The sequence below is a fragment of the Haemaphysalis longicornis genome, unplaced genomic scaffold (assembly GCF_048455015.1).
Source record: "Haemaphysalis longicornis isolate Haplotype H1 unplaced genomic scaffold, Haemaphysalis longicornis Haplotype H1 scaffold_4, whole genome shotgun sequence".
NCBI lineage: Eukaryota > Metazoa > Arthropoda > Arachnida > Ixodida > Ixodidae > Haemaphysalis > Haemaphysalis longicornis.
In genome coordinates this window covers 19,769,942-19,786,229 of record NW_027526361.1, presented here as the reverse complement: position 1 = coordinate 19,786,229, position 16,288 = coordinate 19,769,942, and the positions used below count along the sequence as shown (strand labels likewise).

The 16,288-nt window shown below is 48.0% G+C and overlaps 1 protein-coding gene across 6 annotated transcripts in view; it reads left to right on the top strand.

The window, feature by feature from the left end:
* Dgk (diacyl glycerol kinase 1) overlaps positions 1-16,288 on the top strand; it is a 603,682-nt gene that overhangs the window by 530,407 nt on the left and 56,987 nt on the right. For all 6 annotated transcript variants that reach the window (XM_077706109.1, XM_077706108.1, XM_077706111.1 and 3 more), the window contains 2 exons: positions 834-1,149; positions 12,797-12,928. In XM_077706109.1, the coding sequence (XP_077562235.1) occupies positions 834-1,149; positions 12,797-12,928 (448 nt within the window). The remainder of the gene's footprint in view (positions 1-833; positions 1,150-12,796; positions 12,929-16,288) is intronic.

Here is a 16,288-nt window from a genome sequence, read left to right as displayed (position 1 = left end):
TCGCGTTGAAATAGGTTGTGTACACATTCCTAACGACAAAGTGTGTCATCTTTTGTGTTCTCTCGACTTGGACCTTTTGCCTGCCCTGTGACTCTGGCTAAAGTTACATATATATATATATATATATATATATTGGGCTCCTCAGTACTCCCGTTCTCTGTGCTGTTCTTTCTTGAACTTGACGGCAGGAACACTTTGTACATCATTTACTGTAGAATATATATATATTCTACAGTAATAATAATTAATAATAATAACAGTAATAATAATAATTAAATAATTATTATTTAATTATTATTTAATTATTACGTTATTATTATTTATTATAATCACGTAATTAATAAAAAAATAAAATAATTTTACGTCACTAGCGGTAAAAAATCGTCTAACCATTCCCCTATGCCTTCTTTGGCGTTGTAGACTGCCGGCATTTCTTTCTGTATTTCCTAACGAGCCCCTCATTTCCAAACCCTATATATATATATATATATATATATATATATATATATATATATATATATATATATATATATATATATCAAGCCATCAAGTTCAAGAAAGAACAGCACAGAGAACGGGAGTACTGAGGGGCCTAAAAATTCGCTGATGATGATATCTGCTTTGCTACGGAACCTGTTTGGTGGTACCTGTAGGGATGGGTCATGGCTACCGCCTTCATCCACATGGTGGTGTCCTATTCAGGAGAGCGTGTTTCGAGCCCGTTCGGTGCGCAGATGTCATGGTGCTCGCTCTCTCAAGATGCGTTCTCTGACAGGGAGCGTGCACGCCCCTCTTCCTGCCTTCCTTCCTCTTTCCCTCGGCCCCCTTGGCAGATGGCGGCCGTGACGTCGACGACGGCGTGCGCGCCGATCACGTCGCACACGGCGGCCGCGCACAGCGGCTCCCTGCCGGAGCTGGCCAAGCAGGCTCAGCAGCAGGGGGTCGTCGTGGTGGGCGCGGCGCCCGGATCGGCGCAGGCAGCGGCGGCGGCCGGCCAGGAGCAGGGCTCGCGGCGCGCCGAGGAGCGCCCGCACCTGCACCTGGGCTTCGCCGAGCGGCTGCACGGCCTCACCGAGAAGCTGCACAGCCACCTGCGCGGAGCGGGGGCAGGAGGAGGAGGCGAGGGCGCCGACGCCAGGGCCCGGGCCGGTACGCCTCGCCCTTTGCCACCCTACCTCACGCCAGACTGCGCCTGTCTCGGCTGGAAGACACTTCGGCGCTCCTCTGAGTGCACGCTCGAGCAACGTTTAAGTTGATACTAACATTGCGCGGCTTAGTGTTCGTCGTTGTCCTGGATGTTAGCTATAACTAAACCCCCCCAACCGCACACACTCAGATAAATTACCCTATACCGGAGGGATTACCATGGGGGGAAAATTCAGCCTCAGTATGGTGACGAGTTGTTAACTGTTGCACATTGATTCAAAACGGGCTACGGACCGTTCGTCGAAAGACGTTTTGTAATCGGGCATTTCGTAATGAGACAATGGGTAGCGGGACAATGGGTCGCGTAGAGCACTTCGTCGTATGGCTATTCATCGCTAGTACACCCAGTCTTATCCCTCAAGGCCGAAAGTTAGTCGTTAAGTGAGTGTGCACTTTTGAAAACAGGCTTTCGAGAACTACAAGATCAAGAGGGGAACAGCGCCAAACGAACGATTCACAAAGAAAGAAGTTCAACCACAAGCGCTGACTTACAACTGATTTTTATTTTTCGGCACGTTCCTTTCTTTAAACGTTCCTTTAAACGTAGGATGCGTTCATTCTGCGCAGGCGTGGAGAATGTGCCTTTTATTATAGATTGTTGCTTTTTAATGAATTTTTTTTTTGTTAGCCTGCACGGTGCCCGTGTTGTGTCTTTGCGTCAGTCTGTTGTTTCGCGCTGTTATGAAATAACCCAGTAGCAACTATCTCAGTTCAGTTTTATAACACATTAGTCGATGCGACGAATCGTCATCTCGACGAATGGTCCTATTACGATTTCCCTATACGACGAATTTCCCTGCTACGGGTTTCCCTACTACAAATTGCTTTTCAACGAATAGTCCTACAGCCATTCAAAACGGAGGTGCGCATGTGCATGTAAGCTCAGGGCCACGACATCCCCTGTTGCCACAAAAAAAAATAGAAAACATACTAGTTTTGCTTTGCGCGATGCAAAATTTAGAATGCGTGAGAAACGAAGCTGTTTGTCAATTACTACTGGCCTGTTAGCCCGGGATATTTAAAATCTGTGTATGGCTTTCCTTTTAGGTATACCTGGGGTAGAATTTTACCTGGAAACGTTTCCGCTCTTAGTTTAGAGAGCAAGTCATAAAGATGCCTTGCTATGCCTGTCACCTTCTCCATTCGTCTTAATTAAACTGTTTTTGTTACAGGACTTTGTGCAGAAATGACTTAAATTTAGGAGAACCCTGCTGATCAATTTATACCAGCTTATCCCAATAGTATATGGGTAGTACAAAACAAGGAGCGCATGCCGTCTTGCATTAAAATACGAACTGCCGAAAATGGGTAAATTAAAAATTTATCCCGCTCCAAATTTGAAAATAGGTCGCATTTGGGCCATACCGACGTGGCTACGTTCACAACACTTCTTGGTCTGCTCGCAAATAAATAGCACCGTCTACGGAGGGGGCCTCCGTGGGAGCCTTCTGGCCGCTCTTACGATATAGACATATTTTCCCGAGAAATATGTTTGTGAAACGAGATAGATCATAGATATGTACGTTGTTAAGTGGAAATATTTTTTGTATGTCACCGCCCTTTCGTTGATTAAACGAGCGATTGCACTGCATGCATAATTGGTGATTTTCTAGTGAATGTATTCAGCTAAAGCCACTGTTCACGTCGTTTTATTTGGCAAGCACTGGGCGCCTCGTAAAATGTCACATAATGCAAATAAAGCGACACAGCGCTACAATGCACACAGATTTGTTTTCTGTGCCTCTCAGTTCGCCTCAGCAGATACCATGGCGTTCTTGCACATGCGACACTCCAACTGGCGCGCAAGTTTTGTGTGGCCATTGTCGCGCCTCGTTGAAATACTCTAATTAGTTACTCAGGCTATGTTCAGACTACCGACGCAAAAGGCGTATCGGGGTCTGTGGACGTAAAAAAATCGACGTGTCACGCAGTTCGTTTGGCTGAGACGTGAAATGGCGTCATTCTTTAAAGTTATTACGGCAGTTACGGCTACAGTCTGAACTTGGCCTTAGAAGTAACACGCCGGGCCAAAAACAAGTTGTTGGCCACCCGCCAGAAATGAACTACGTGACGCTGCCGACAGAGCCCGCCTACCCTGCGCGCTGCCATCTTACTTTTCATCCAGGCATGCTTTGCTAGGCGGATGCGGATACGTGACAGGCGCATGTTGCCAGACTAACCTTCACCACTTTCGCCATTTGCAGTACGCAAAAGCACAGCTCTTCACTTCGCTAAGTCATGGCAGCCATTGTGTGCAGTACGGTTCCGATACATTGGATCAGTGGTGCGCTTTCCCTTAAAATTAGTCTTTGCACTCTCGTGATATCATCACGTGGTCAGCAAGCTACTTCCTTGCGCTATGTGCAAGGAAGTAGCTTGCTGAAACCCACGCAGCTTGCTGAAACCATTTAACTCACGTGGCGATTACACCCGAGGCCACAACTTAAAGCATGTAGTCGCACAAGGCATATCAAATGCGGTGGGGTATATCAACACCGCTCGGCATCCTAGCGGTGACCTCAGGCACAGCAGGCACCACGGTGGGTCCTCGAGGCTGCTATCTCCCGGTCGTGAACTCCATAACTGGGGCTTCACGCAACGGAGTTGGCGCGCTCTGATGATTGCTAATCACATTCCAAAAGTTTATGAATGGGATTCATGAACATTAAGCTTTTTTTTATAAATCAGCAGTGTGTTCGTGCCTTCTTTTTTGCTCGCGTATTGGCCTCGGTGGAGCTTCTTTTTGCAAAACAGTGCACATGTGCACGACGTGTCGCTGCGCGAAGGATAAGCAGTACTAGATTTTAGAAATTAAGCTGCAGCCTTCGATTGTCGTTATTCACAGCTGCGGTTTCGGCACCTAATGCTCATATTTAATTTAATTTTAATTTTTGCTTACGTTTGGTCGAGTCTGTTATCGTTAATTTGCCCCGTTACCAGGCGCTCTAACAATCTCTGAAAGTATCCAAGGCTTTTCTTTGGGCACTCATCACCTTTGTAATCATGTCGCGTCAGCTTTTTGTGCCGTCTGTCGGCAAAGTTCTCCGTGCCAGCGCTCTCCTCTGGGACTTTCTCTGCGCTCTTCCGTAGACGTGGTGTGGTCGGCTCTCGGTTCTTCTCCACGTCCCTAAGAGCGTCAAAATCCTCAAGCACTACCCCCCCCCCCCCGCCTCCCTTTACGCACACACACCCAGGAACGTTTTGTGCCCCTCATTTGATATACCTTTCTCTTCCTTAAAAACCCAACTGTATAACCCATGCAGCTCGCCCATATAAGTAAATCATCTTCTGGAACGGTGCACCGCTCTCTAGGCAAGCCGTCAGCTGGGCGCAGCGGAATCTGAATATTACATCCGGGCGTCATTGCGGACGACAACGAAAAAAAAATGATGGCAATAAGCAGGTCCCTATACAGTGGTGCCACGGAACGGCGCAAAGAAAATAGTGAGTTTACGTGATACTAAAACCATAAGAAAAAAAAACAGAACTTCAGATACGGACGAGTCAGGCAGAAATCGCGGAGGTGTCGCCGGTATGTCGCGTGGCAGAACAAAAAAAATTGGCCGCGTATCTGCTCCTTTCGTTGCAAATGAGACGATAGTCTTTATAGACATTTGCCCAGGAAATGCCCCCCCCCCCCCTTTGCTTTCCCGCTCACCTTTCATGCTGTTTCTGTACTGTCGCGCTCATCCCAAGGTACACACACTAAAGGTTTGCGCAAGGCGATTTGAATTTACCGCGTTCCACTGCTACAGGCTGGGTTCCTCGATGCCAGCGCTGCAGTACGGCGGAGACGCGCGTGAATGGAGGCGGCCGACTACAAGGTTTATAGAACCACGTGGCAGTGCTCCACGTGCGTTCCAATCAGAATGTGGAACCTAGCTATTGGAACCTTTCGTTGCTGTTGCCGCGTGATTTTTCATATGCCGCTAGGAGGCGGCGGTTTTCTTCAGTAGATGTAGAATATCACTTTTTATCGAAAAACCAAGCATACATGAATTTTTTAATAGAGGAACACTGTAAATATCCCTTGTGTACTAATTTCCTGTCTTATATTTGCGTAATGTCTTGTTGTTGTTCAACAAAGTTTACAAGTATGACAATATAAACCAGGCTTAGACGTTTACATTTGGCTGTGAGTATATAAGACTATTGCGCAGTAAGCAGTTTACTTTTGCCGGGTGGCTGAATCGAGTTACAGACGGACAGACGGACAGACATACAGACATACAGACAGACCCAAATTTCTGGGTTTAAGTAGCCCAAGAAAGACTATCGTATTTAATAATACGTTCTGTTACACAGCTGTTGTAGAAAAATTGGCCGCGTATCTGCTCCTTTCGTTGCAAATGTCGTCAAAAGACGATAGTCTTTATCGACTTTTGCAAAGTAAATGCCTCCCTTCGCTTTTCCGTTCACCTGTCATGTTGTTCCTGTTGCGTCGCGTTCCTACAAAGGTAAAGACGCCAAAGGTTTGCTGAAATCATTTTAAATTCCCCCCGTTCCACTGCTCCAAACCGGGTGTCTCGATGCCAACGCTGCCGTACCACGAAGACGCGTGTGAATCGAGGCGCCCTACTTCGACGTTTATAGAATTAACCGCGTTTCCCTAGTCCACGTGCGTTCTAAGCAGAACGTGGAACCTATCTAGTGGAACCTTTCGTAACTCTTGCCACTTGATTTCTTCAAATGCCGCCAGAAGCTATATGGCGCGGGCGACAGCAGGCGACGGCGGAATGATATTTTTTTCTTCAGTTTATGAAGTATTTAATCTCGCCAAAATCAAACATGTACGATTTTTTATAAAGGAACGCTGCAAATATCACTTCTGTATTAATTTGTTGTCTTATATATGCGTAATATCTTGTTGTTCTTCAGCAATATTGACAAGTATGAACATTACACCGGACTTAGACGGGCACATTTACCTGTGACTATATAGGGTAGGCGGCGATGGCGTAGAGGTAGAACACCCGCCTCGCGTGCAGAAGGACCGTGGTTCGAATCCCGGTGCCGGACAATTCCCACCGGATTATAAAAAAAAAATCCGCGTATTGATGGAATTGCACAAAGGGGCTTGGGGTGCGGCCTGACCCCGGCGACCATTGCCGGCAATGCACTCCCTCACCAGAGCAGGATTGGCCACCCTGGTGTAGTAACGGCCACAACCTCTCATGAATACGCCAATTAACCCACGGCCCTCAGTCCCCAGCAGCTGCGAAGCAACTGACCACGGCGGCGGTCCCTGGATACGGCGGTCCCTGGATAAGAATCCCTGGATACGGACAGGCCGCCAATGGAATCTGAACCTGGCAACGTTTAACGCGTGAACCTTATCTAGCGAAGCAAGTCTGGAGGTGTTGTTCGAGGAATTAGAGGGCATTAAATGGGATGTAATAGGGCTTAGCGAGGTTAGGAGGGCAGGCGAAGCCCTTACGGTGCTGAAAAATGGACACGTCCTATGTTACCGTGGTCTAGAGGACAGAAGAGAACTGGGAGTGGGATTTCTAGTCAATAAAAGCATAGCTGGCAACATAGACGAATACTATAGCATTAACGAAAGGGCAGCATGTCTTGTAATTAGGCTCAATAAGAGGTACAAGCTCAAGGTGGTGCAGGGCTACGCGCCCACATCCAGCCACGACGACCAAGTAGTGGAACGCTTCTATGAAGATGTGGAATCGGCAATGGCTAAAGTAAAAACTCAGTATACCGTAGTTATGGGGGACTTCAATGCTAAAGTAGGCAAGAATAAGGCTGGAGACAAGGTCTGGGCTGTAGAAATAGCAGGGGGGACCTACTAGTGGAGTTTGCAGAACGGAATAACCTACGCATAATGAATACCTTCTTCTGCAAACGGGAGAGTCGGAAGTGGACCTGGAGGAGCCCGAATGGGGAGCACAAAAATTAAATAGACTTCATATTATGCGATAACCCTGGCGTCGTGCAGGATGTGGAAGTGCTCGGAAGGGTAAGATGTAGTGACCACCGTATGGTAAGATCTCGAATTAGGCTAGATTTGAGGAGGGACCGCAACAAGCTAGTACGAAAGAAGCCGATAAATGAGCTAACAGTAAGACGTAAAGTAGAAGAATTCAGGATCGCGCTGCAGAACCGATATTCCGCCCTTAATGAGGAAGCCGAGCTTACGACACAGGAAGCCAGCGACAACCTTACACGCATTATCACGCAGTGTGCAGTAGAAGTCGGGGGCACTATGGCTAGACAGGATACTGGTAAACTTTCACAGGAGACGAAAGATCTAATCAGGAAACGGCAAACCATGAGAATCTCTACCGCAGCTGACAGAATAGAACTAGCCGAGCTCTCGAAGTTAATCAATAAGCGTAAGACAGCTGACATACGGAAGTATAATATGGAGAGGATCGAATACGCTGTAAAGAACGGAGGTAGCCTGAAAGCAGTGAAGAGACGTCTTGGCGTGGGGAAAAATCAGATGTATGCAGTTAAGGATAAGCAAGGCAATGTCATCACAAATAGGGATAAAATAGTCACAGTGGCCGAGGAGTTCTATAGGGATCTGTGCAGTAGCCGGGACATACAGGATAATACCGAACGAGACAGTAGTTCAGAGGAGATAGACATCCCACCAGTAACGACCGAAGAAGTAAGGAAGGCTTTGAAAGAAATGAAAGGGGGCAAAGCACCTGGTGAGGATCAGATAACAGCAGACCTCTTGAAGGATGGCGGAGAAATTGTACTTGAAAAACTGGCAAACCTGTATACGCAATGCCTAATGACTGCAATGGTACCGGAATCTTGGAAGAACGCGAACATCATCCTAATCCATAAGAAAGGCGACATAAAGGACTTGAAAAATTACAGGCCGATCAGCTTACTGTCAGTCGTCTACAAGGTATTTACCAAGGTAATCGCTAACCGAATTTCTGCAACCTTAGATTTCAGTCAACCTAAAGAACAAGCAGGGTTCCGTAAAGGTTATTCAACAATGGACCATATTCACACAATCAATCAGGTGATAGAGAAGTGCGCTGAGTATACTGAACCCCTATATATAGCCTTCATAGATTATGAGAAAGCGTTTGACTCGGTCGAAACCCTAGCAGTCATTCAGGCATTACGGAACCAGGTGGTAGATGAGCATTATGTAAGAATACTAGAGGGTATCTACAATCGGTCTACAGCTACCATCATCCTCCATAGGGAGAGCAGTAAAATACCTATAAGGAAGGGTGTCAGACAAGGAGACACAATCTCTCCAATGTTATTCACAGCATGCTTACAAGTAGTATTCAGAACGTTGGATTGGGAACAGGTGGGAGTAAGGGTTAATGGAGAATACCTCAGTAACCTCAGATTTGCTGATGACGTTGCCTTGCTAAGTAACTCGGGGGACGAATTGCAAAGCATGCTTTCCGCACTGGGCGAACAGAGTAGAACCGTGGGCCTGAAAATTAATATGCAGAAAACTAAAGTAATGATCAATAACCTCGGGACAGCACAGCAGTTTGAGATAGGTGGCGAGGCAGTAGAAGCGGTAAGCGAATATATCTACTTAGGCCAAGTTGTGACCCCAGATCCCAACCATGAGGCAGAGATAATTAGAAGGATCAGAATGGGGTGGGGTGCATATGGCAGACATTCTCAGATAATGAATAGCATCTTGAATGAAACCAGGCGCAAACGTAACAGGACGCAGAAAGGAGTACACAGGACAAGCGCTGTCCTGTGTACTCCTTTCTGCGTCCTGTTACGTTTGCGCCTGGTTTCATTCAAGATGCATTTCCAACTCGCCCAGCTTGCAACTCTTCTGCAATGAATAGCAGCCTACCATTGTCGCTGAAGAAGAAAGTGTATGACAGCTGCATCTTACCGGTACTCACCTACGGGGCAGAAACTTGGAGGCTCACTACGAGGGTTCAACTTAAATTGAGAACGACTCAGCGGGCAATGGAGCGGAAAATGATAGGTGTAACATTAAGGGACAAGAAGAGAGCGGAGTGGGTCAGGGAGCAAACTGGTGTTAAAGACATATTAGTAGAAATTGAGAAGAAGAAATGGACGTGGGCAGGACATGTAATGCGAAGGCAAGATAACCGCTGGTCATTAAGGGTAACAGAGTGGATCTCTAGAGAAGGCAAGCGTTGCAGGGGGCGACAGAAAGTTAGATGGGCAGATGAAATCAAGAAGTTTGCGGGGATAAATTGGTCACAGTTGGCACAGGACCGAGGTAATTGGAGAATAATGGGAGAGGCCTTTGCCCTTTAGTGGGCGTAGATAGGCTGGTGATGATGATGATGATGATGATATAAGACTATTGCGCAGGCATTGTTTTACTTTGGCCGGGTGGCTGAATCGAGTCACAGACAGACAGACGGACAGACAGACAGACATACAGACATACAGACAGACCAAAATTTCTGGGTTTAAGTAGCCCAAGAAAGACTATCGTCTTTAAAAACACAGTCGTTGACAGTGACAGCGCGCAGTATTCTTATGATCGGCCTCCGCATGGAGCGAAAACGGCGTTTCTTACGGAGAAAAGAAATGTATATGTACACAAACGAGCGTTCATTCACGGTAGCCCGAAGTTCGCCAGCTGTGTAACCTTTCCGCGTAAGGAGGCCGCGCTGTAGAACAGGCGGCTCGGCGCAGATGACGCCCACGCCGGCAGGGGTGGACTGCTGTCGCCGAGCACAGCTGCGCGTAGAACGTTTATTGCGAACAGCCTGGCGCTCGCAAGTGTTCCACAGTCGATTCATCGTCGCCTGTGTGTATTCGTTCGAGGCGCGCACCCGGAGTTTGGCTGAGCTCGTTTTGGTTGTTCGAGGACTATAGACAGCGGCGCTGCGAGCCATGGTGTTTTGTGAGTGCTGCGGGCGGATTTAGCGGCTCCTGCCTCCTCTTCCGATCGTAATGTCCCCGGTGTCGGTTGGCGTGGAGCACATCAAAGCGGTGTTCGCGAGGTCCCGAGAGCGGGGGACCTTTGCAGATGAAGGTAAGCGAAAACACAGCCAACATGTCTGACTCGCCGTGGCCCTGAATGGCTCATTCAGTGGCTCGTGGTGGCCCCCTGTGAACAGCGCCCGCTCTTAGCCGTAACTATTTGTGCAGATTTGGGGTAAGCTATGGGGATTTGGGCATCGTTAAGGCAACTTTTGTTGCATATACTTCAGTTTCTCTGGATTGTCTCTCCTTCCCCGCCGCGGAGAGCTATGGGGATTTGGGCATTAAGGCGACTTTTCTTACACATACTTCAGTTTCTCTGGATTGTCTTTCCTTCCCCGCCGCGGTGGCTCGGTGACTGAGCCGCTGTGCTGCTGGGTCCAAGATTTTTCTGACGAAGACAAAAAACGAGAATCCCCCTGTGACGAGATCTCTGCGCAAAGGAAAGATTTCTTAGGTGGCGCAAATTAATCAGTAGCATTCCACTACAGCACGCTTTATACCGCAGGTAAAGCTTCGGCCAGTAAAACTGCAAAATTTGGTTTGATATTTGAAATAGTTCTCTCACGATTCCTTTTCTCGCATTTACTGTAACTTCTGGTTACGGTTAACTGCGTTGGTATAGTCTCGAGGCTCATTCGCGGATGAGATCCCGCTCCCATTTACATCCCTCAACATCTGAGCGATCCCGTCCCCGCGAATTGTATCGTATTTTGAGTTAATTTGAGACTTGTGAAAAGAACAAACTCGGCTGGGTTCTCCCTCCTTTCTTTTCAGTGCGCGACGTGGCTTGTAAAAGTGTTTAGCCATGTTTGGATAGCATTGGTATGGATGTTCGCTTCGTATCCAAAGAGACCAAGCAACTGCCACGGTCAGCCAACCTCCACTGCAGGACGAGGTCCCCCCCACAGACCTCCAACCTCTCAGTAGCTGCGCTGTCCAAGTCCAATTTTTTGCCCCGAATTTTCTTATCTCATCTCTCCAGCGAGCTCTTTCTTCCTTATTTCGTTTCCCCTACCTTGGTAGTGTTGATCCGCTGAACAAACGGCTTACGTGTTGTACGCCATTCACTTTACATGACATACCCAAACCCACTTTTCTCACCTAAGATACCTTCCACCCGAGTATGTTCCCTAATACTTGACGCTGCTTTCTTATGGCGTGTTGCTTATCGAGTGCCCTCCCTAATACGAACCGCCGGCTTCGAACACGCGTTAAGATCTGGGCACTTAACGACAGCGAATCGCAGCCGTATCAACGTCCTCACTCTGAACACTGCAAGATCTGAAGTTAAGTGTCTAAATTATTCAACAAAAACATGCTACAAAATAATAGAACCTTTTGCGGTAATGCAAGGAAAGCGAAAAGCTGTATTCTAGATGCCTTCACTTCATCACGCAAGTCTCCAAATCCATGGTAATGATGTGATCCTTCACGTTGAAAACTTGATAGATGTTGTTGCTTGATGGCGTTCCTGTTTCTGCGTGACCTGCACTGCGTTTCGTTGCAGTACAGAGATGACGACGTCAACAATGTCTGTTTCGTTGAGATGAAAAACATGCAGACTATGTTTACGATTGGTTCATTCTACAATCAAATATACACAAAATAAAACAGCGAGTTTGCCGGTCAACGTGGTGCCGCTTGGCACCCAATCATTCATGAACCTCAACCAATCCGAGACTGCTTACTCGCTCATAAACAATCATGCAAGAAACCTCGGGTGCTATTAACTGGTACCCTTCCCCACGCTGTCCCCTCATACCGCTCATAACGCTAATCGAGGCTGTCTTTTTGGCCTGCCGCCTGACTCTGTGTAAAGCTCCAGGCGCTCCATTTGCTCATAACCCGAGCCTCCTGTTTTTCCGGATGAAAACTGTTTCTTGCAAGTTGCAAGAAATAACGCCACTATGCCATAAATCTGCTCCCTCTCCTGCCGGTACGCGCTTAGCAACGAGCGCTCCATCTCCCCCCTCCCTACCCCGTCTGTTCGCCCCAACCTGTTCGAGGTGGTCATAGTGGTGGTCACAAATACGCGACCGTAACCCTGCACGCAGGCAGTTAGTTCTTCGCACACATGGTATAAAAGCAGAGGGCTGGCGCGGGGGAAGTGTGTCCTTGCCCTGTATATTCTCAGTGCACCATACACCCCCAGTTCGTGATACAGCGCTCAATCCTTACACCCGTTGTACGCCACTTGCATACCTCCCCAGCTCGGAACAAAGCCAAACACGTCCGCGCACCAGAAGCACGGCAAGTAATCCTTCGCACGCATTCCGGAGCAGCCGCCACTGCTAAAGCCCTTGCCCTCCCCCTACCAAGCGTGCCCACAACACGGTCCGCGGAGGCCTATTAGACTGCAAGAGGCTCGAACAATTGCCCAAACCATCGTCACGCCGATGCTATTGCGCCGTGCTGCCCCCGTGTGGCCCCGGTGTAAGGAGCAGCTACTCCTTAAACGGTTTGCGCGTGAGCCCTTAGCGCGTGAACGAGCCGAAACTCTAGGACATCCGCCCCTCCCCCTGAACGAACAACTCTCAACCTCACTCCGCCTTTATAACTCCGGCAGACTGCTGTATCTAAAAGGATCTTAACAACCAACCGGTGTGTGCTGCTGTTTTCGGAGAGTGTGACGTAAAGTTTCGTTTCCCCCCGCTTGCAGCGAGTGCATCGATCCACCCGATGGTGACAGTGACGCAGAACTATGGGGACTCCACTGATTCTTCACCGAACCAGAGCCAGGTGTCCCGAAACTCGTCCAGGAAGTCCAACAGTTCCCTCCTCGTCCACAGCGGTGAGAACCTTTGACCACGTGAGGACGTGCTCGCCTGTTAAGCTGTGCTGAAGACTGCAGTTATAAAAAAGTTTTGAGTGCTTCACACACAGACACAGACAGACACAGACACAGACACACACACACACACACACACACACACACACACGCACACACACACACACACACACACACACACCCACACACACACACACACACACACACACACACACACACACACGCACACGCACACGCACGCACGCACACGCACACATTCGCAGGCACACACACACACGCCCGCACACGCACACATTCGCAGGCACACACACACACACGCCCGCACACAGGCACACCGCATTCACGCACGCGTGGTCAATTACTCGATTCCGATTGGTCGAATGCACTGGAGAGAATGAGGGATGGGTAGAACGAGGTTAAAAAGCGGTGGGGTCTGAGTAACGCTCGAAACAGTTACCACGTGCTGTGAGGTCTGGCGAAGTGATCGATTCTTACTTGTCGGCAAATTCTGGAGAAGGTGTAAGGCGAGTGGAGAGCGGTTAGAATATAATAATTTCTCATTAGCTGGGTCTTTTTGGCCTTTTCCAACACCTGTCGTTCGGTACCTAATTTTTGCACGTGCTACCGCCGGTACGCACACAGTGAGTTCTCCTCCAGTACGTTACGTGATCGCAGTTCAACCGGACAGACACAAAATCTCAGCTGTTTCCTAAAGAGTTGCTTTTTTTTTTGTAACGCACCATGATACATTATCTGCAGCACATAAGCATTCTGGCCGAATCCGTCGCGCTTACGCCATCTCCCCTGGGCTTGTTTACATGGCCCATTTAGGGCCGTGAGACCGCATTGCAAACCCCAAAGCAATGTAGGAAAGCCAACTTCGCATAGACCACCACCTTCAACGCTTGCAATACTAGTGTGAAACCTCGTTATAACGAAGCTGAAGTTATAACGGTTGCAATTAATTCGTTATAACCATTACTTCGCTATAGCCGATGTCCATTTGTACTTGCAGTTTGCATGAAAGAGAGGATGTTCTTGCCACCAAAACTCACAGCAGCCCGCAAAAACAAGAAAAAACAAACGAAAAAAGAGCAAAAAATCGTTACTTTTCACGCCACACGGCTCATCCATGATCATACGACAGCATAACAGCTGTCGTATGATCACTTCACTTCACACTCACTTCACAGAAAAGTCCCTGAAAGATTTTTGCCGCGTGTTCTTCAGGCGAACGATGGCTTTTTCAGCTGCAGCCGCGATTTCGACTCCGTCCTCGCAGTCATCGCCAAAGAAGCGGCCGTCCGCATCCTGGTGGAGTGACTAGAGGAACACCCAGGCACCCTCCTGGGAGCTCGGGTGACGCGCACTCTCGCACGTGTTATCAGGCGCTTGCTGCCGTTTTAGCGAGCTGGAGTTGGCGGCCCCTAGCTGGCGCGAGTTTTGAATTTTCGCATCCGAGATGCGACGTAAGACGTAACCCGTCGCGCTCTATAAGACATTGACCTGACGGGTACCAAAATGGTGCGTAGATGCTCGTTGTGGAAAAGAAAGGTTCGTTATACCCATTGCGAGGAAATTTTAGCTTCGTAAAAGCGAGGTCCTAAGTACGTGGGCGTCTATAGGAATTTCAAGGGGAATTACGATAGCTTCGTTATATTCATGAGTTCGTTATATCCCGTTTCGTTATAACGAGGTTTTACTGAATACCCAATGAGTTTCTGGGAAGACATTTTTAGAGGCAAAATACTCACTTTTTGATATCTAAATAAGATGGGGGTATGGCCTTTATAATATGACCACGTCTACACCTACATAGCTCCTCTAAATTGGGCTTTACTACCGGGCACAAGTGCATTGCTTTGAAGACATTTTAGGGGGCAGTATAAGCAGTCATATAAAGATATGAATGCCTCTGGGGACTTTAATTAGATTTGTTTATAAGCCTCCATGTACCCCCACAGAGCTCAACGCGTTGCGTTAGGGACAGACGATTCTATGCCGAGGGAAGCAGCCCTTTAATCCTAATGCATTAAAATGAATGGGAGTAAGGGGGAAGTCCGCGGGCGGCGATGCGCAAAGTTTGCCGCTCCGCTCTTGGCGGTCGCAACTTTCTCTCCGCCTTCAAAGTACAGCTGCTAAGCAAACAGGTTTGTGCTCCCGCGTCGTCACAGTGGTCGTGTGCGCGTGCAGCACGCTTCGAATTCGGCCACCTGCAGCGTCAGAAACTTTTCATTGAAACTTCTCACTCAACGATGACACTGACACTAGAGATATTCAGGAAGTCTCTCAAAAAATATCTTCCGTCTTTTAAAACCCCCTCCTTACACAAACACTCAGGATATTTTTTTTTCTCGTTTTCGTGAAAGTTAATAATACTTCTCTCTCTTTCCTTGATGGCTTCACGATAAAAATAAAAAATCAAAGCCCCTTTTTTTTTACGAAAAAGATGGTCAAAACACGAGGCTTTCTCCCATGCAACCTGAGCCAAATCCCAAAATCCAAACTGCTTCGAGTGTGTTGGAATGGCGCCATCAGATATACGTCGGCTTCGTAACGCGAGGGGCCTCGGTTCGATTCCGGCCGCGGAGGGCGTTTTTTTCCTGGGGAGCTTGATGTTCCTTCGCTTATCATCATCATCGTTTCGAAACACATTGTGTTAAGTTGGCTTTCCTGCAGTGCGTTCACTTCAGGGCAATTATCCGGGCTTTACGCGTGCTTTGTAGCTAGCCAGCATTGACACAACGGACGCCTCTCTTTGCTCGTCAAGGTCGTAAACAGGGAAGCACGCCCTTCTTTTTTTTCTTTTTTGAGTTTTATTGTAATCGTGGCTGAATTGGTGCAGTAACTCCTGCGCCGATACGTTCCATAGCAATCGGCGCCTGTTCAGTAGCCTCGCCAACAGGTCGGATTACCCTTTCAATGCGACTTTTAGGTGTTACTATTAATGCAGCGAATTCTAAGCGAGACAGCCGTGATTAGTATAAGAAGAAATTCACGCAGGAAACTACTAGCGTGAGGTGCACATGTCGTCCGTATCGGCATTTCACATTCTACTAAATACTGCCGAACATACTTAGATACCCCCCCCCCCCCAACCTTTTTCCTTTTTTTTTTCTTTCGAACAATGCCACGCGACGACCTATGACAGCAGAGAACGACCCCGCCTCTGACAGCGAGCACTGATACCGGCCCAACCCGCAAAAACGATAAGCAACCAAATACTCACAAAGTTTTGGGAAAGGGCGGTATGATGACGGTGATGCGCCGTGACGTAAGTGTACGTACGTTGGTAGAAGTCTATGTTCCGTGCGCTTACGTCATAGTCCATGCTTGAAGAACATTTTTCGTGGTGCTTGGTAC